The 22,407-nt window shown below is 40.4% G+C and overlaps 1 protein-coding gene across 1 annotated transcript; it reads left to right on the top strand.

The window, feature by feature from the left end:
• The first annotated feature begins 439 nt into the window (after positions 1-439).
• si:dkey-195m11.8 (fidgetin) lies at positions 440-14,942 on the top strand. The gene is made up of 3 exons (XM_041032994.1): positions 440-594; positions 1,375-1,596; positions 10,866-14,942. The coding sequence occupies exons 2-3, from the start codon at positions 1,572-1,574 to the stop codon at positions 12,023-12,025; spliced, it is 1,185 nt and encodes a 394-aa protein (XP_040888928.1). The 5' UTR covers positions 440-594; positions 1,375-1,571; the 3' UTR covers positions 12,026-14,942.
• The last annotated feature ends 7,465 nt before the right edge of the window (positions 14,943-22,407 follow it).

Genomic DNA, 22,407 nt, shown 5'->3' on the forward strand with positions numbered 1-22,407 from the left:
TGACAATAACTGAACTTCTCATGTGATCAGCGAAGGAGAAAATTCGCTATTTTTCACAAGCGTGTGTGACACATGCTCATTCACCAGACTGAAGGTTTACAACCAAAAACATGCATACACGCACATGCAAATAAGATCTTACACAAATGTGCACAAGAGCATGCATGCAGAAATTCATGCACACACACACTCAGCAGGGGGAAACAGGCTCTTCTCTGACACTGCATGATAGGTCACTTTTTCCCTCTCTCTCCCTTCCTGCTGAAATAGTTTTAACAAAAGAGAGGGAGAAGGAGGGGGAGGGGTGGCGTGGTTGGGGGAGGGGATGTATGTGCTGCTCTGTTGTCACTAGGCGAGGGAGAGCGAGAGGGGGAGGGAGAAGGGAGCTGGAGGGCGAGCGAGGGAGTGTAGGAGAGAAGGATAGGGTCCCAGAAGAGAGTACAAGCCTCACACACACACACACACACACTCATAACACACACAAGCTCGCCCAGTCACACACATATTTACATCGGCTCCCTCTGTTTTACTCTCTGGAATAGTGGATTACTTCATTAATTGAGCCACTCATCAAGTAGATCCAGGCATGATCAGGTCAGTAACCATTAACTCACTTGTTGAAAAAAATTGTTTTTGTCTCCTTTCAACAGTAATGACAATTATTCTGCTGCTTCTTGCACATTCCTGTTCTTTTCAGCGCTCCTTGTCCTCTGTTTCTTGTGTGCCATCCATGTATGTTCCTTCTGCTTACCCCATTGTACATGCTACGGTTCCTTCTCTTTACACACGTGCATGCCATACTCATTAGTTTGTCCTCTAAATGTCAACCCAGGGGGCTATTACAAACACTCTCTTATTCTAAGCTCATTCTTCACATTTTTCCTCATGTGTTCTGTGTTAGACAGGAAAGCTTCCTTTATCTGTGAAGAGTACAAAGTTCTCTTTGCTGCTGTGGTTTGTAGTGTTTGTGCTGAAACACGGGTGGCTTCAAAGAATTAGGAACTTCACTCCGCTGGCCGTGCGGTTGTGTGGTCAGAGGGTAAAAGCCCCCTCTCTGTCAGGGCATTTAGCATTCCAACTCTCTTGATTATTCACTCACACACATGCATGTGTATATGCACAAACATAAACACAAGGAGTGCATGAGAAACTCATTATAAATCAATCAGTCAATTTCAGTTGCTTTCTGCAAGTATTTGCCAAAAGTCATAGTCACAATTGTCTTTTTGATATATATATTGAATTTAACCTTTAACCTGCAAGAAAGTGAGAGCATTTTTCAATCATTTGTACATTACAAAATTACAAAATATACAACCTAGTCATGGTCATGGTAACTGTTGGCTCTGACACTGGCATGTGGGCGTTCTGCAGGTGGCAGTGTGTTGGAGCGGTGTCGAAGTGTGAGATGAACTATGGAGGGGCGCAGGAGACCAGTCACTAGCCAAACCAGCAGCCGCACAACCACTAGCAGCAGTAGCTCAGGAAGGCCCTGGAGCATGCAGCTGGGCCCTCACTAGCACCAAGTGGACCCGGTCCTCTCCTCTTCACCTTGGGGCCAGGACTGCAGAATGCTCAGTCCTGTCACCCCTTACAGTAAGTCTGCACTGATTTCATTTTCACACGCTGCCTGCGCTCGGGTGATTACGTTTATATATGGTCATGTCCAATGGCCCGTTTGGCATGCTGTATGTGTAATATCATGACCCAGCTTGGTTTGTGTCTGTTTTCCTGTACACCTTCTTCTTTTGGCTCCTCTTTTGTCCAGGACTCATCTCCTGTGGTTGTGTAGAGGGAAATGAGCGGCTTGGGGGTTGGGGGTGGTGGTGGGGTCTCTGAGAAGTCATGTTGAGAAGGCAGATATGCTAATGGCTTTAACAGCTGAGTCTCCAGGCTTTGCATTGAGGAATTTCACAGAAAGTGTTCAGTGTCTGTTTTTCCAGCCCCTCCATGTGAAAATTTTATTGTAACAGTTTGTTTAAACAGACAACATCTAAAGAGCCACTGTCTGTCCTCTCAGATCCACATGGCCATGTTGAAGCAGTACGGTACGGTGGAACAGCCTGTGTAGCTAAGCTGTATTCAAGAGATTTCAGAGAATGGAAGATCCACTAAATGTTGATTATAACAATGAATGCACCACCATACACTGAGATTCTGGGGGTACTTTCTCTGAGGCAAAAATAACATATGTTTCAATATAAAATCTGTATATACTTTCTAAAAAACATAGACTAGATGAACTGTCTGCTTCAGGTTTCTCCTAAAGTGTGAATCTCACAACTTGGCAATATTTTGTGTGTCATAGTATTACATATCATGGTTGACAGATCTTTTTGCAACTGCAATATGTAAAAGAAGATCAAATCACATCAATCTTACCGACACATCACAGAATAGTCTCAGTTTGTATATATGCTAATCATGAAAGGTTGCTATCCAGGCTGATGAATATGTTTATATTGATTGACTCAGCTATTGATTAGCTTTAACAGGATTACGACACTAACCTGATTGGAATAATGCAAAAGGGATTTACTTCTACATGTATTTTGTATTCCAAAGGGCAACACTAAGGTACAAAGCCAAACAAAGGTCTAAAAAAATTTCTTGAAGTTTCAAGGAACAATGAAGGAGTTTTCTTAGCAGATAGAAGTTTTAGTAGCGTGCGTGTGTCACATTCCTTCCTCAAAAAGACTCACAGCGTCATGTTAGATTTCTTCCCACAGAAGCCTGGACAGCACAGAATCCTACACTGGCATTTGTGTGTGTGTGTGTGTGTGTTTTTATAGCCTCAACTTCTTTCTTTAATCCGATCTCATACACTGACAGATTGTTTGTCATGCACAAACAAAAACAAATAAAGATGTAATCACAGTCACTCACACCTCATTATGGACTCTGTCCATAATGATGATAGTGTGTGAGAGAGGGATGAGCAGTTGCAGCCATTTCTTAGTAGCCAGTTACCAGGGTGAAGCCATTCTGTGAATAAAAGCCAGATCCTTAGCAGCATGGTGTCAACAGCCTCTCATTAGTCCTGTATAGAGGAACACATAAACATTGCCCTCCGCCTTCATACACACACACACACGCACACACACACACACACACACACACTAGTCGTTCATAGCAATTATGAAAGCTTGTTAAGCAAGTTGTAGCACACCTTAATTCCTCATTAGGTGCTATAGTGAAGACCTGCGTTGCTGGTGGTAAAATGACAGAGGAAGAGCAAAGTGAAGGGCAGATGGAGAGGACATGAGGAGGGACTGGTCAGCTGCAGCCTGATATATGAGTGGACACAATAAGCAAAGAGGGGCCAGGCCAGCCTCTGCCACATGTGTTTGTGTGTGAGCTAAAGGAGTGGGGGAGGGGGAAACTGACCACACAGGGTCGGACACACAATCCTGTCTTTACTACAGCACAGAGAGAAGGAGGGTAGCTCAAAAGAAGAAGACTCTGGGGTAAAATCAGAGTGAAGGAAAAGCAAAACATAAGAAATGAGAGGAAAAGTAGGAGCAAAATTATTTAAAGTAAACTCGTTTCTCAGTAGGGCTTTGAAATAAATCTATGTGACTGGATGTGTGTGTTTGAGTGGAAAAACCATGTTCAGACTCTAAAGGTTATGTGATTTGGAGTTGGAGATGACTTGGTGGTTAGGGATATGTAAAAGTTTATTCAGATTATGTTACAGTAGCTGATTGGCTGACAGCAGTGTAGCCCGGTGGACTGTGCAGGCCTGGGGAAAAGGGGGAAGGGGAAAGAGGAGGGACAGGGAGGGTTTTCTCCTCAGAACCTCCTTCATGCTCAGCGTTTTAGACTATGGTCACTGCTTACATAACAATCTAACCCTCATTTGCTCTGTAAGCAAGCAGGATAGCTGGGTGATACGTGTGTGCAGTCCATTGTCCATTGCAACAGGAATCTTGACACACTCCATGTATATTCATATCCAATTTCTTCTCTGTTGTGTTCTGTATTGATCTTCCAAAAGGTGCTGTGAATTAACTCTAACGAATACAAATCACCTAGTAATGTGCAAACAGCTGATTGGGTCATTTATCAGCACTGTAAGTAAGCATGTTTTCTCTCTCTCTCTCTCCTTGTTCCCTACCTTCCTTTAGCCTGGGAGTGGACAGTGTGTGTGTTGAGCGTATGGAGAGGATATGTGCTTTGTAAATAGATCTCAGGTTAGATTCCTGGCATTCCAGCAACCTGACTCATCCGATAGATGACCAAGAGTCCCTCTGCCTGTTGGCCAGCTGAAGCTAAACACTGCACCAAAACCACAAAACATGTTTAGGAGTGCTAGAGCCTGCGTGTGAGTGCATCTTGGTGAGTGTGTGTCTGTCCATCCTCAGGAAATGTAAGTCTTTGTTTATTGTGAGTGGAGTAAAAGCACCAACAGAGGACCTTTCAAAAGGGTGATTTTTGTTTCCACTCCTCATCCAGCCAGCCACCTCTGATGCTTCGCAACCCCCAAATCCCATTCCAGGCAGCCCTTCCCCCACATGTACTTTCATCTAATTAACCCCTAATTACTCATACTGACCATGCAATGGACCACGAGTCAAACTGGCCTCCACTGATGCGCACAAAACATCCATGACTTGCATAATCCTGTTTTCTTGAAAGAAAAATAAAAGCATGTGGTTAGGCAATACAAAGTACCAGAGTTTTCTGAATATATACCATTGATGATAACACTCCTTAAGAAGGAAAAGGTTAGCGCATTGAAACCAGTTTTAGTGGAGGCTGTTGATGGCACGATAGAGAGCTGGGAGGGTCACACTTAGTCCATCTCTTTATTGGATCGATCAGGCTGCTGTTTACAAGCACCCTAATCTCTGCTTTACACACTGATGCACACACAACGTATACTGCATATTTTGCTTTGTGGTGAGTCCTGAGGCCATGTAGCATCCATGTTTAGGTCTTGATGTGGACAGAGGAGGAAAAGGAGGAGTGTTTATCACAGTTCTGCAATTTTACCTCATCTCCTCCTCTGCTTGGATTTCAGGAGAGTTATTTGCTTGTATTGGGATAATTTATGACACTCAGACACAACACACAAGGCTGATTTATACCTTTGTGAGTATCATTGTAGTTACACTATAAGTAACTCTGGTGTTTGTTCTGGTTCCCAGAGGGAAATGTAGCTAACATGCACCTCTTTATATAGATAATATATATGTAACTGTAGTGGCCCTGCAGGCAACATGGACACCTTAAGGATTATGATAGTTGTGATTGGGATGTTCACATTTCCTTCCTTTCTTCTTGCCTCAACACATCTCACAGCTCAATAATGCCACACAAATTGGTCCTTTTACATCTAGGAGAGCCATTTGTAGTGCTAACATTTTCTTCACCACAGCCATTACTGGTCTGTGTGGAGAACTGAATGTGAGAGTAAATGAACGTGACCGCAACGGCTTGGCCACAACTGTAAATGTTACAATACCACAGGTTCTTGAGGCGCACAGTTACTACAGTGACACCTCGACAGTGGCTGCTTAGATGATCAATCAGAGCTGCTGCTGCTGTGGACAACATCATAACTAATCTCAGAACGGCAAACATACTTATTTCTAGCTAGCTATAGACAGTCACCCGTCAAAGATCCCAAGATTATCCACAGTGTGCAATGTCCAGAAAAAGGCCGCTCCCCCTCTGATTGACAAACCCCAGCCTTTGTCAGTGGGATATGGCCACAAAAATGACAGAAATGATTGAAGCAATGGCAGGCAGTCAACCTAGCGTCTAGAAACAGAAGCCTTCCATGGCCTCTAGTGGGCCATGATTGCAAACAGGTAATATCAGATCCTTTATGGGACAGGATGTTTTTCTGAGATGTAAGAAGAAAAAGTGCTTCCACTTCAGTATCATTCCAACTGATGTCTATTTTTAGCTTTAACTGGTCAAACACTGCTTGCCTTGCTTGTCCTGACGACACGTCACTGCTCTTCTATTCTTCTGTTTTCTAAATACACTGCTTTTATCCGAATCACAATCATCATCTGAGTGTAAAAGGGTAATCTGCAAATGGTGTAAACATATTGTAATTAGTTTGCCATTGTTTGGAACATAGTGAGCAGAGAAGTGAATGGTACTAATAATTTTTTAAAAATTCTTTTCCCCCAATATATCACAACTGAAATCATTCATAACTAACAGGGCTTAAGGTTAACCACAACCCACGTTTCCTGGTCAATGAAAATATTGCAACACACACCAACCATCAATTGGGTGTCCAAATACAGAATAAATAATAAGCTGAGGAAAAGCATGGTAGATGTTTCAGTCAGGTACTTGTGTGTGACTGGAAAATGTGAGCGTATGTTGCATTATATTACAGTGGCATTTCACTAAAGAGGCTCTTAAAATACATTTCGCAAGATCAATAAACATTATAAGTGAGACAATTTTAACAGTTCTGTACGCAATGGATGGTTAGAGCCTAAACAGAATGGTAGGTAACATACAACAGGCACATGCAGGAACAGTACAGCACACATATTTTGTGTACAACTGCTGATATAAGCTGACTGATCTAACAGATCTGACCTCCTTTCATGTTCCTGTTTCCATGGTTTTCTCTGAGAGCTTTCCATTCATCTGTGTCCAGTAGCCAAAGTGCTGGAGGACAAACCCAGAGGCAACACTGGTGCTGGTCGACAGTATGATAATCACAATGATTAAGGAAAGCTGTCGGCTTAGTGCTCATCTTTGTCTCTTGGTAAGCCAAGCATGGCCAAGAATGGAGGTGTGTTTCCAAGCCCCAAGCCAACATGAGATGCTAGATTAGGGTTAGGGGCTCCCTCACTCATCCTTCCTAATACCCAAACCCTGCTCCCTAATATCCTCACTTTAACACAGATGTCTGGGACAGTAAGAGGTTTTAATCAGTCCCAGAAATTCACATTTCCTGGAAAACATGACGATCTTATCATATACTAAACGTTATAAAAAATGTCTTGCTAAGAAGTAGTCTTTGTAAAATCAGAACCAAAACTATGTTACATTGTAGAGAGCTTGAAAACATGACAGAACGTCTGCTATAAGAAATATAATGTGAACTGAATGTGGTCAGTTCTTTAAAAAAGCAATGATTTTAAGAACCAAACCATTATTTTTGCTTTGATGCATCAGTCATTTTATTATTTAGTATCATATTTATAGTATCATATATATAGTTTTTTTCTTTCAGAAAGAAAGAAATAGGTGGAAGTTTGATGCTAGGATTTGATGCCAGCCTTAATGTGCATGTTACCATTGCCTGTAAACGGTCTTATTCTGTAGCCATACATTTGTAATGTCTATTTATGTTACAGAAACATAATTTTTTTGTTGTGCAACCAAATTAGGTTTGAATTTTTGTCAAATTGTTCCATAATTTTGGAATAAAGCCTTCATCTAAATTACACGCTTAGTGGAAGGATAAGGACTAAGAAGCACCAGGGATGCTTCTTTAATTCTTGTTCATGACTGTCAGATTGTCACCCAGCGCTGACACTCCCATAAGACTTATGTGCTCTAATCCTTCATTAGTCTGGTTTCCTCAGTCTGGTCCTTAACCCATCCAGACCCTCCAGTTCACTCTTCCACTGCCTGATCTCAGAGTGATCCTGTTCAGTTTTCACATTCCTCTGCTGAATTTGGATGAGGATTCCAGACGCAATAGATTACTGCACTTAAAATATGTCTTGGATAGATTACAGACCATCTGGTGAAGACGGGGTGCGAGGAGTAGATTAGAGGCAAAGCGGCAAACGATTGGCTCATGCCTGCAATCAACATGACCAGTGAGTATTAGTCTGATGACCGTAAATGTGCCTCTGTGTGGCTGTATCCATGTACAATGCTCAGATTTTAATGGCTGTGTAAATACTACCACAAGGCTACAGCATTTTTTAACAAAGTTTTTGATTCTTCACATACTGATGGACTTTGTTCATGTTAATATTCAGTGTTTTTCGGTTTTGTAACCAGTCAGATAGCAGCTGGAAAGTCTCATTTAACACTCTAATTAAGACAAAGTATGTTTGTATGTTTGATAAAATTAATGAAATGCATTTAGTACTGAGCTAAAAGCTTTTTAGGTCTGCAGAATGATCTCAATAGGATCAGCAGAAAAAAAACAACCATTTCAAATTACAGATATTAAAAGATCAACAACTGATTTCAAACAAGCTTTACTACTTAAGTTAAGGATGTCCAAGGCAGAGTTATATTCCACAACACAGTTTTTGCCAATGGCTCATCTACTACTCCATCAAGAAAAAAAAATGCTACGATGCACTGTAATTTAAGAAAATAAACCCTTTTTTCAGATTTTTTAATGGACAAACTTACTTTAAAACTTATAATCTAATTTAGTTTTTGGATTTAGAATGATACTGTCAAACGCACTAATATAGCAGAGAAGATGATCTCCATTCATAAACAGTGGTGCCCAGTTTGTAGCCAGAATACCTGAAGCTGAACGTCGCATTTTTTAAAACATAAAACATGTACTCCTATCTAGCCTACAACTGGAAATGTAATGAGCAGGTTTAAATAATTTATCTATGATTTTTCCAGTTAAATTCAACAAGAAATAGAATTTCAAGTCAGTTTTACCCAAATAGCTTCAAATCACATGTTTATGGGGCTTTTATATTGACATGAATGACCGAGCCATTTGACTGAATAATGAGAAATGTTAATAACAGTTGCTTCACAGCAGACACTGTGGCTTAGGGCCCCCTAACCCTTTTGGCCCCCCAGGTCTATGCCTAGTAGACCTATTTCATAATCCAGCCATGGTCTGTAGACTTACAGTGAAGTACAATCAATCAACACCCTCTTGTTGGGGTTAAGTACAATATAATTTTGATTTTAAACTTAGTGTATAGGAATATGGTATATGAGGTAAGGTATAAGGTATAAGAGTAAGGTGGGGATATAAGCCCTTTCTCTGGTCTGTGCCAGCAATGTTTTTGTAGACAGGATGGGTACCATGATGGGTCAGAATTCCCTAGAGCATAGGGATTTCTCAGACCCAGGGTGGAGCCTGTGCCGGTCGAGAGCGCTGCGATCCCTGGATTGGATGAGTGGGATTATTGGGCTGAAGGATCATTTAATTTAGGGATCAACATGTGGACCATTTAGAGGCCCATCTGGTGGTCCGAGTGGACATGTGGCACAACCTGATATAATCCACATGTACTCAGTTTCAGACCAGACCTGTGTGTGTGTGTATGTGTGTGTTTGTGTGATAATGAATAAACCAAAACACCTACTACTGCTGCTATTAGTTTCTGCTTTTCCTGGCCAAATAAGTAAAACATCTTGATTAAGGGATTAGGGTCTTGAACAGAGCTGCATCATTGGTCGATCCACAGAAAGTAACTGGTAACTATTATGATAATCAAGTACATTTTCTAGCACAAATATCAACCACTCTCTGGTTGGGACTCATTGTAAATTCAGTATGAGCTGAGGTTTTGAACTGTTGGTTGGATAAAACAAGATATTTGCAGAAGTCACCTTGGTCTCCAGGAAGAGTTTGTAGGCATTTTACTGACATGATTAATAATAATAAATAAAAATAATAAACAATTACTGGCAGATTAATTGACAATAAAAATAATAGTTCTAGCCTTTGTTTTGAATCATAGCTTATCTCATGAAGCAATCACAACATTTAGCTCTTGATTGCAAGATATGTGTATATTTTCTAAATGAGGTGGAAAAGATTCCTACAACAGGAAGATTATTTCCAAAAAGAGGGAAAGAATGAATATGCTTTAGTAATTCAAATAATCATGATATACTTTTAATTTTACACAGTTGTAAAAAAGCTGTAAAGAGTCTCATCCATGAAGTCACAAAAACTAGTTTCACAGTTGAATTGTCTGTGGTAACGGAAGGCTCATTTATCCACCAAATACATCGAGAGAACATTTCACGGTGCCATTGCATCAGTCGCACATCCTACAATATACTGCCATAGGAATTATTTGTCAGCTACTATTGGTGAAATCAAGACCATGGCTTCCTCCTCTGTCCAGTACTGTTGTAGGGAAGCCCCTCTGGCCCAGGCCTGGGGTCAAGACAGTTTAATAATACTCTGCAATGCCTGGAATGTCAGCCTAATGCCAGTTCAAAAAGACAAGCCCACAACCACTAAACCAGTGGATTACTCTGTTTGTGTAAAAGTGCATGGATAATCACACATGGCACATTAAAATCTTACTTTTTCCTGACTGCTCAATCAGTACACTTCTAATAGTATTCATAGATGTGTTGGTCCGGTCTCTGTGTAGTATAACGAAAAAACTACTCTGACCCCCCCCCTACACAGTGACCCCACCCTCTATTCCCCCTGTCCTGCAGACCCCTGAGGTTTGGCCGAATTAGATCACACGCTCGGTGGGGGTGGCTTTGTGGACTAAAAGACTCACAGAGAGACAACAATGGCCCCAATGTGAGAGAAGCAAAGGCAGAGGGCAGAGCGCAGGCTGATAGAGGCTTATCGCCGTGGAGACCAGGCTGGGGGCTATGTTGGCAGCTTCACATAAAGATTAGAACAGTTGTCCCCTGCTTGGATGAGACTCAGTAGAAGAACACTGGCTAAGCGCTGACATGATTCTGGAAAGGAGTCAGCTTGCCAAGGTGATTATGAGGACAGATATTCATGAAGATGGGCTTTTAGCTTGCTTGTGAGTTTTGGAAGAAAGAGGGATCAAAATACCTCAAATGGGGCGTACAGCCTTTATCTGGTCAAGACAAAGTGCTCCAAATATGTAATTTAAAACATCTGATACATCATGTCAAGGTTGTGTGCACTAATTCTGCTTTGGACTTGTTTCTTGTAGGTCTGTTGAAGATGCACTGGTCTCCGGAGCACGCCGCCCCTTTATCTCAGTGGCCTGAGCAACACCTAGATGTCACCTCTACTACTTCGCCACCATCTGCCCACAAACACGACCCCTACGCTACAGCTACTCGCCGCAGCTATGCCCCCGCAGGTTACCCATGGGCCAGTGACGACATATCCGCCCTTACTGCTTCTTCTCTGCTTAAACGCTACGCTGAGAAGTACTCCGGTCTAGAGCTGTCCTATGAACGCCCTGCTACAGGAGCCTACTCAGACCCGGGAACTTTCCTGAAAACTGAATCTGAGCCCTGGGCTCTGGGTCAGGGCATGGAGTGTTATCCTGGACTAGAGGCATTAACTGGCGCCAAGGTGGGTTCTGCCTCTGTGGGCATCCCAGCCACAGGAAGTGTAACAGTAGTGAGCAGTAACTTGGCCTCTGAGCCAAGTTACAGTGGTGCTGGCTCCTGCAGTGCCCCGTCATCTCAGGAATACCCTCCTGCCTACAACAGCACCTACCTGTCATCAGGATACTGCCCTCAGCCCAGTGCAGCACTTCCCTCTGCCACTCTACACTCTTTGCAGGCCACACCCACTCTTGTGCCCAGCTACAGTGCCAGCACTCCTGTCTACAACTACCCTCCAGGGTGCTACCCCCAAACCAGCCTGTCCTCTGGATACAGCCACCCCAGTGCCTCCTATCTGCCCTCTGGGATTAGTGCCCCAACTCCTCTGGCCCCAAGGCCCACCATGGTGGGGGGGAGTTACAGCTACACATCTCACAGCCTTGGAGGGAGCTCCGAGGCAGGGGGGCCACTGAAACGCAAGGCCTTTGAGATGGCAGAGGAAGGACAGGAGGACGCAGAGGTGGAGGGATCGCGCTACAGAAAGTACAACAATGGAAACAGTCATAGCAAAGGCCACGGCAACGGGCACAGCAATGGCTATGATATGAGTGGCTCGGCTTCAGATCCACAGGCCTACAAACCCGGAAAGCCCCTGATGTCGCCCCCATATGCCAGGTCAGGGGACTACAGCCCACCATCAGGCCTAGCAGGAGAGAGTGTATCAGGGGAGCACAACTTTCCTCAGCCGCAGAGAATGTCTATGAAGATACCTGCGTCGCACACACGATCTGAGGACCCAGCTGGAGGCCGCTGACAGGCCCCGTTGGCATTTGAGAGGATTCCCTCACTCTTTGAAACCAACCAGGGTTCTTAATGCAGACAGATTCGGGGGAATAACATTGGATTTGTCAATGAAAATTTTATTTTCACTTGCAAACACAAGAGGGCACAAGACTGGCATTTCTTGTGCATATTTAACATTTTCATTATTCATGTTTTTCCAAAGATTCACAGGGGCCTTTTGCCCTGAAAGGTTGAGTTAAGTCTTAGGGGTGAGGTTGAGGCATTCTCGGCATAGATAACATGAAGACAGTCTAAATGTATGAGTGTCTGTATCTCTCAGGATCCTATTTATTTCCTTTCTGCTACTGTGGCAACAGCACTGCAACGTTGCTGATTTAGAAGTGGGTGTAATTATTTGTGGCCATTATGTATGTAAAAGGCCTTTGACTGCAATATGTTCTACCACATCACAAAAATCAGAACTGACCAAAAAGTTAGGAGAGCAATAACTGAAATGGTGAGATTACCATACTACTTCAGCACAATCACTGCTACTTTACACAGCTCACTCCGAGGCTTGGTGCCGTCACTTGGCCTTGAGAAATGAATGTTTCCCTGCTTTTCACTTTCTCTTCTACGTATTCTTGACTTTTTTTTCCAGCTTCCTTAATCGTTTTTTTTTTCTCATTCTTTATCTAATCTCTGTGCTGGAGCCTTGCCTCCTGCTCTCAGCCTTTTTTCATTGCTGAACAACTTTGTTCAACAACAACTGTCTTTGTCTAGTTCCTACATACCAAGCTGCTTATCAAATGATTACATGATAGTAGACATGAAGCCGCCCTTTAAACTGTCTTGATATAAAGAAAGAGTGGGGAAATAATGTCAGATTTTATGTTCATTTTAAAATGTGTTTAGCATTCAAACAATGACAGTATACAGAGTATATGCAGATCATCTTCAAAGCGTGTTGTTTACATGCAGATTTCTGCTAATCCTAAAATGAACAGGTGTATTTTCTAAAGAATCTGTGAGTAATAATACCTGGTCCAGTTTATACCTTGTCTTCAAAATATTACAAGAAAGAATGAATATACAAACCTACAAACGCATCTACAAAACAAGCGAATAACAAACAACCAAGCCTACATCTGCATACTGCTAAAATTCACTCAGAGCAAACTGTTAAAAGTTGCATGAGCTTGTTCAGATGCACACCCCAGACCGAGATGCATGCAGGCTGAAGCTTCTGAGTCAGTGCCTCTAACAATTTTTGTTCAACATTACATTCTTTATGAAGATCTACCTGCTTCTCTTCTAGGATTTACTTTTTTTATATGCATTCTCTTTACCTTTGCCTCTCAAAAGGATGATTTATAGTTGTGTTATTGAATACTCAGGAAGAATATTGTTACCTCAGAATGATGAAAAATAAGAATGTATGTTATTACCTTAGGGTGTTTGTGAGGAGCTTTATGGAGCAAGATGAAAATGGAGCCATGGCTTTGTCAAAGAGCAAAAGATACTCTGAACACTTCAGGGAAACAATGAACTTACAAGGCCTTTGATACTAACAGTAGAAAATACCTACACACACACACACACACACACACACACACACACACACACACACACACACACACACACACAATTTCTTAGCTCTGGGGAAATTAAACTTGAGGTTTTTGTACCAAGGCCTGAAATGTTGAATGTAATTCAGATATTTTTTTTAAAAGGACAATACATGCCATAATGTACATCAATGATGTTTTTAGATATATGAAACATATTTTCTTCATGTATAGATGTAATTCTCTTATAGGTTTTGGTGGAGAAATGAATGACATGTTAAGTGTTAGTGTAGTTAGCAGTGGGGGAAATGGTTTTGTGGACAAAAAGTCAAAACAAAGCACTCCTGATAGACAACGTTTGACATATCAACACGTACACATACTGCAGTAAATGCTCTATAATAGGTCTGTTAAATGTCTTAATAAAGTGTCCAATTCCCATTTCCCATGTCAGTATTTTAAAACCACGTGTTACCTGTCAATCAGCTTGAATTTAGCTTTAACATGAACTGACACCATGAAGAAGGGAGAAGTTAATTGTGACAAACAGAAATAAAGGATGTGCACTGTCAGAAAATATGTACAGTCACAACTCTTTTTTTGTACCAAGTTGTAGCTTTGCTGCTCCACTATTTCATCCCTTCATAAATTGTGCCATACAATTATTTTGTACAAAATTACACCCTTTGGGAGCTGTAAAAAAAACGAACTTCTGCCTAAAAGCATGCCCAGAGAGTGAATCCCCTTTCATAGTAAGATTTTAGGCTGATATGCATCTTCAGATTTAGTCTGAAATTCAGTGTGATTGAAAAAGTATTTTAATGCCTCTTTTGGAAATATAAGCACATTCATAAAATTATACTTACTCAGAATGTGGTTGAGTGTGAAACAAATTTTGCTTCAAATTATGCTGAAGAAAAAAAATGCAGATTAATAAAAAGGTGTTAAGCATATAATGATATATTCCTACCCCCAGATTTTAAAAGTATTTAAGCGCTTAGCTACAACAATTAAATGCTCTTCAATACCACACAAAGAATGTGCTCTACATTAACCTTGAACACGGCAACAGACAACAGTATTTGCTGTTTCTTGGTGTTACTCTGATTCCTTGAAGTAAGTCGAGTTGAATTTGTCCAGCAGATCAGAAATGGGATTTCAGTGTTATCTTTGTAATTCAGTTGTAACTTTGTTGTATCTTGTACATTCTCTGTAACCAGTTCTACCTCATTTTGAAGACATTGTACATGGAAATATTTATTTCATGTCATTTCAAATGCCAGTTTAAGGAGCAATGTTTCTAATTCTTGACCTGTTATAGTCTACCTCACTAAAGACTGTTGTGTCATGGAAATGAAGATATCAAACCAAAAAAAAAAACAGAAATTTGTCTTTTTGTCTGTGAAATTCAAAAATGTTTGAGGTTTGAGCGCTGTATGACGAGACCCTGACGCTGGAATTTTTTACTTACAAATATTCTGACCAGGTCCAATTTCATATTGTTCTAGGGGAAGTGACAATAATTAAATAAATGTCCACCCCAAGAAAACACAGCTCTTCCCTTTACTTCACCTAATATTGCAACAGCAACAAAAAAATGTTTTCCACACCCCAAAATTTCCCGTAAAGAGAGATATTATTTTTGTGTCTGTGTGAACTTGGTTCCATTGTTTGCATTAGTGATCATGCATATGATTTGATTTGTGATGGAGAGCTGCAGATCTTGGCACTGCTTTATGTTATTGAGTCATTTGGTCATGACACTTTCCTAATCACTTCTTAGGAAGTCTCCTGGAAAGATCCCTGTATTCTGGCACTAATGATATTCAGATGGTGCACTTTAAATCATCAAAATTAATTAAAATGAATTACCCTCTATTAGTCTTTTAAATAAAGAGTACAGCTTCCTATAACCAATTAATGATTAGAAATTTCTACTTGGGTTTAAATGAGTTTAAAGGTATTTCAAGGAAATTCCTCTGGACATCAAAAACTGCCTTGAGATTCAGCAAAGTAAATTAAATCACTGTAATATTAGGTAGTTCTCTCCAGTAAATGTTCTAGAAATTATAAAGAAATGAACTTCTAACATTAAGTGTTACACAAATCTCAATTTATCATGTGAATAATATTTGTTAAAATTTTTACTTGTAAAAAAATTGGTAAGAAACCACAGGGTTATTTGTATTAAAAAAAAACCCTTAGGAAGCTCAAGAGAGCATTGAATAAAAGGATCACAAGAATGGAGAAGAGCCTGACCCTCTTCCACTGGACACCCCCTATCCACAGCTTTATTGTCTGGAGGGCGGAGGGCATGCACTGGCGTGTGACAGATGTCTGAAACCTTTGTGTTTTCAGTCACAGTAGCTCTAAACCTGCAGCAACATCTGAACACTTCACAGTAAAACATGGTTTTGACATTACTGCTTTACATTAAACTTATTTAACTTATAAAGCAGTACTGTCATAAACTCCAAGAACTTAATTTGCATTTTAAACACACTTCAAACCACATTCCTGGCATTAAACATGAGACCAGCCATCCTGATTAAAAACCTGCCTTTTCCTGAGCCCCTACTCTCATCTACTGACCTCACGTCAGCAGCCTCTCAGGCCCAAGTTTAGGTCCTAGCATAAAGCTCAGTTAATTCAACCCATGTCGGCTGTTTTAAGGCTGTGATTAAACTCAACTTGGACATTTAATTACCTTTAAATGTCTTTTTTTATGTCTGAAATGCACATGGTCCCTTTGCCAAAATGCCATGTCTCTGCCCCCACAAAAACCTTAAGAACTCCTCTCCAACTCACACAAACAGCAGCAGCTGCAGCAGAGTCAGATACCAAATAAAATAGTGACACCTACAGGGTTACTTTAGGAAGTACATTGTTATATGAAATAACTGTGAGAATGTTAATGGTGAAAAACTAATAAAAAGTCACAGTTATTTACAAAATATAACAAAAATAAGTTATATGAAAACATGAGCATAAAACTTGAACCTTTTGATGGAACATCATTTCTTTAAATGCCAGCCCTGATGGTTAAAACGCATTAACAAAATTCTGTTTTGAATTTTTACATTTATTGCATGATTGGAGTATTACTGATGCACTATACGGCATTATATTGTTGTATTTGGATGCTGGGTATAATGTGATCTACTTTAAATATGATGGGTAGTTTAATGTAAAACAATATGTTTTATTTTTGTATGTAAAATCTGTAGTCTCTATAGCTATTAATATATTAGACCATAATGTACTTGGGGTACATAAGTAAAGTATCTCAAAAATAAAGCATAAATACTGGAGAACATCTACCTTCCTTCCACCTCTGGAGAAAGTAATATTGTCTCAATCAATATCAGGAAAATGGTGAGCTCAAGTTCCTGTATATTTGCTGGCAATGCTTTTTAGACGTACATTTACTGCAGCACATTTTGTGGTTGGTTTTAGTTACACACATAAATATTACTTCCTCTTAAAAATAAATAAATAAATCTATGAATTCCCTCCTGACTTGACTAACATTACAGTTAAATAAAACCTACCTGTATGTGAGCAATACTTCCTCTTGTTACTCTGAGCACATCAGAATTTACTCATTTATAGGCAAAAATGAGTGGCCGTCATCAGAATGACCGCAGGGAGGTAGCTCTGGACGGTCACTGAAGGTAACACCAAACACGGATTGGGGACTTCATGGGGGGACCTGTGGCAACACCCAAATGTTTTGGTCAGAAATTACCAGTGATGTACTAAATAAATCATTGGATAGTCACCAATTTTGTTGATGTCATTTCAAACCATGAGTTCAGTGTTGGGATCTGTTACAGTGGATACCTGAGGACTGGGAGAAATCAGGGGCCTGAGAAAGCAACCAGCTGAAGAGTTGTCGTCATGAAATGATGAAATTCGACTTTGCCATTTAAAGTTAGTTAAGCAAATTAATACTAAATACTAAATTAGTATTAATTAAATCTCACCGAACTTGCAGTATAATGGTATGACTAGTTGGACCTTAAAAAAAGGAAAAGGGGGATTTTGAGCCCTTGAATTTGTCAGGCTAACCAACAAAGGTTAAAGGCCCATGTTTACATTTATTTATTTTTCTGGTTCATTTTTAAATGAAGTAATTCAGATGATAAACTAAGTGCATTTTATATATAATATTTGAGAGCTACTACACCATACCACCACCACACCAATGAGTAGTCCACATGATCTTATGTCCCTTTAATCTGTGAAAGCCACACACCTGTCTTGGGTTATATCCTCCAGGTCCACTAGAGGGTGTTAGATAGCTGTAAGAACTCATTTGAGGCACTTCACTGAAGTCTGTTGGAGAGGTTACAGGGATAAACATACAAGTTAATGGCTTTGATATCTGCTGACACTTTCAGAGGCAAAGGATGAACAAAAACCCCATCCCGACAGGGCAGAGAGGGCTATGCACATGGAAAGCACAGAAGGCAAAACCAGGGACAAAAAAAAGGCACTAAAAGCATGAATATGTCACATCTTTCATTCCATTTCAGCAACATTTAAGTCATTTAAATACTTTCTTCTTCAGCTAGGTCATAAAAGAAAATGGGGGAAAGGGGTTGCCTTCTAAAAACCCAAGACAGACATGTCAGGCCCTTGTCCTCATGCAGTTCCTTTGTGCACAGTGATTGAACTAAATGAAACAGAGACTACGTAGATTTATTTGCTCTATGCCCCCTCTGCTTTTCTACATGTCTTCTGCATGATGGAACAGACTTGACACAGAAATAGAAAAATCATGTGTGAACAAAGAAAACCACTACCTCACCCAGATACTTGATCACAGCACTACAGCAGATTACATATTATTGATTGAAAGACATACAATCTCCCTCTGTATCCCTTACACACACACACACACTTCCTTCCCTCACTCTCCTTCACACAAATGTGCTCCCGCCTCAAACAGCCCAACAGATCACACAAATGTCCTACTTAATCCACGTCCTACCTCTGCATCTAAGTCCTGCAATTCAGATGGATGCAAGGAGGGCAAAAACCTAAAGGGGGAAAAACAAGACAAGGCATGTGTATATGGCAGCACGCAGACATTCTGATGGTGTTTATAGAGGAAAGCAAAACATGTAGAAGTACAGTATGGAAATAAACACATTTCTACACACAGTCTTTAAAATAATGTAATATTAATACTTAAATGTGGACTTAACATGAACTTCCGGCCCAAAATGTGTATAATGTTTGCAGCTGTTAATTTCTTATATCTATATATACATTTAGTAATATCCTGTCAAATGTTGTTGAGTAGCTCAGTGTAAGTTAAAGCCTCAAACTGTACACAATAAGTGATTCACTTTAAACGCATGCAGCACTGCAGGTAGGAGGTAAAGGATAAATCCATAGCAACAGACCAGTCTTTTTACTGTGTGTGCCTCTGTTCATTGTTCTCATTTACTTTTCATCTTCTTGCTGTAGCCTGTTCTCTCTCTCTGCTCGCTTGCTGTGCGTAAGGAGGTGCTATACAGTGCACTGTACAGTCTGAGCCTATTGGGAGCATGCTGCTGACTCAGCCCAGGCCACTGCATTCATCTATCTGCACTGCAGTGCTGTCTCTGCTTACCCCCACCACCACCACCACCACCCTTTCCCTCTTTCAGTGCGCCACCTTACGCACACACACAGAGGAAGGGGGAAAGAAAGACATGCACGTACAGACACACACACCTGCTTTTAAAGTCATCTCAGTGATGTTGCACCATGACACACCCAACCACATTAACTCAATAATCATATTCAAGAACCAATAAACCAATGTAATATGAACATAAAGAATAAAAACTGTGCGATTTTGATATTCCTGAGGTCTTCTGTGTTGTGAAAAAAGACTGTATTTCCGTCTTGCTGCTCTGTCTCTGTCCCTCCCTGTCCTGTGTGGCTTTCCAACATTTCCTCTGCAATGTTTGCAACTTGTACAAGCAATTGTAGTGATTATTAGCTTAAAACAAGAACTAAATCACCAGCATCAAACCGTACTATACCACTTAAAATTGTTAACATTTCAAATTTTACAGTAAATGAGGCAGTTAAACAGCAACCAAAACCATCCACTGTCACACATGGTGGAGCACATTCTCGGCAGTCATTCATGTTATACCCAAAAACGACACCAGCCAGAGGTGTAACTGGAAGGCTGCTTTATTGTTTGGAAATAGATTCGTGCTCAAATGAAGACATTCTTTCACTGATTCTCATTTATTGTCCCATGTGGTTGTGCAACACACGTCCTCTCTCTGACTGTATTAGTGGCAAGAGATAATGACAGTCAAAAGGTTGTTGTTGTTTTTTTTCAGTTAGCCTATTTTCAGCAAAGAAATTTATCTCAGTCATGCTACAAAAGAATGGCCTCATATACCGATTGGTAAACCAACGTTTGTAAATGAACCGAAGTGTAAAACAGAAGGCAAGCTGTTCTCTTACTAGCCCAAGAGCCAGTAAACAGAACACACAGAGAGAGCACTTGTACTACATGACTCTACAAGATGTTAGTCCAGACAGTCTAATCTAGGTGGTGAGTTTTCAGTTTACAAGTTAATTTTGAACTCAATACATCGTTTCTATCGTGCTCCGTTTTGATTCACTCCCATGGGTTTTGAGATCCTCGTTGCTGATTTTATTGACAGACTAAATAGGAAGCTAAAAAGGCACGTGCCGTTAAGAGATATTGCACCATGAACAAACACACAGACAGTTAAGACAACTAACCCTTAAATCATTAGATATATCATATTGAAAGTGACAGCAAAATTAAAGATCAACTCCAAACTGCAGCAGTGTGTGTTAAGTGGAAACATGGAGCAGGGTTAGAGCTGAAACGAGCAAACATTTGTCACACAAAGTGAGCTGTGGCTCCTACTGGGGCAAACTGGTTAACCAGCAGTTGCCTGCAAAATGCTATGACTGTGTGTGGGTATGTGTGTGTGTGTGTGTATGTGTGTCAGTCTGCATCTGTATATCTTTGTGTGTACAATATAGGAAACTAGGGGCAAGACATCATGTACAAAAGGGTATGCTGGTAGTGCAATCCTCTCACCAAAAAGCAGGCTCCACAATTCTCAGAAGCAGCCAGTACAACACCATGCATTGTACGCTGGTACCCGGTATGCAGAAATCCTGGGCAGGCCAGAGTTTTGGTTATTCTCTGAACATACCACACAAAGAAAGAAGCGTGATCAGTTACACTCTGTGGTTCTGGTTTCACCTCAATGCAAGGAGTGGACAGGAGAGTTGAGTTACAGACATTGTTCTAATGTGTATATATATGTATATATATATATATACTATATATATATATGAAAGAATATATATATAATATATATGTAATATAGCTCTGTATATGTACGTATTGATTTATACAGTTTTAAATACAATTTCTGCTTTTTAACATAGATTCTTTTAGCTCCCCTCTTTTTTTTGTGAAAAGTGACTCAAAAAAATCTACTCCATCTAACAAATGTGTCACAGCCTAACAAGTGTGACAGGGGGTGTCAGCTGGAAGCCATTCTATTTATGGTTATTAATATTTAGTGTTAGATTAATAGCTGTAGTTTTTTAAGTAATCCTGTATTTACAAAAAACTACACATGCCGTTAAAATAAAATAATATATTACATTATTTATAGTTTCTTAAAAAGTCCATTCTTAGCTTTTGCAGTTTGTGCCGTATAGAACATAGCCTGAACTGTATTTTATTTTGTTTTCTTTTTTTTTTCCCAAATGGATGTATGTGTGTCTATTTTTTTAGGCTTTTTTCTGTAAATACGTATCTGTAGATCCGTGGTGATCTTGGAGAAAATGGACGGCAGTAGCTTTTATGCATTATCATTCAGAGTTTTATTTGGTTCAAGTTAACACCCACACTGATTTTGGAGATCTCATGCAGCAACTGGACCGTAGAACTCGAGAACGGATGAGGGAAGTTATTCATCAACAGGAAGTGACATCACTGCACAACAGGAAGTGCAAAAGCTCTGGTGTGGTGCTTAGGCTCACAGTACCATAAGAATGCATCCAGTGCTCTGTTGGTTATTTGGTATTTGTTATGCAGTAGAGCAATATGAAGAAAAATGGCAAATGAGAGGCTCAGAGCACTTGTTGTTGTTAATAAATACTGAAATGTGGGGCCTATCCACTGAGCATGCCACTTCTGCTTCAGAAAGAATTAAGTGTGCTGCTCAGACCAACATATCCCAATTCACTCTCATGACATCTCCTCACAGTGTTTCCTGTATCTGTGATTGCTATTGGGGTGAACATCATCATCATTATTATAATTATTATTATTATTCTTTTGTTTACTGACATTAATTTTCGACCAGACTACCATAATAACTTAACCACAAATGTAATCCGCTATCAATATAAACGCCGCCGTTACAAGCGAGCGAAATCTTGCTGTTTCACTGAGATGCTTCTAGCCCTATAATTCTAAGCATCATAAGCAGGAAGCGCTAAACTGGCCCCTGACCGGGCGGCTGCCGAAACGAGGCAGCCAGCCGAGATCATTGTCCATCAACATGGCATAAAACACAAAAGAGTAAAACATGATTTCATAAATACCCCCATCACATTCACTTGCATTTTGTTGCAGAGCTCATAATAGTACATCTATAATATCTCCTGAGAAAAAGGGATGAATTTTTCAAGCATTGCATACATTTCTAGGGTCTCTCTGTCTAATAATGACAGCGAAGTAACAGAATGGGCAGGGCATACTTCACCCAATCCCACTCCATGGACAAAGGGCAACAAGGGATAACAAGGCAGATCTCTTTGGCTTCTCCAC

Source organism: Toxotes jaculatrix, chromosome 3 (assembly GCF_017976425.1).
Source record: "Toxotes jaculatrix isolate fToxJac2 chromosome 3, fToxJac2.pri, whole genome shotgun sequence".
NCBI classification, from domain to species: domain Eukaryota; kingdom Metazoa; phylum Chordata; class Actinopteri; family Toxotidae; genus Toxotes; species Toxotes jaculatrix.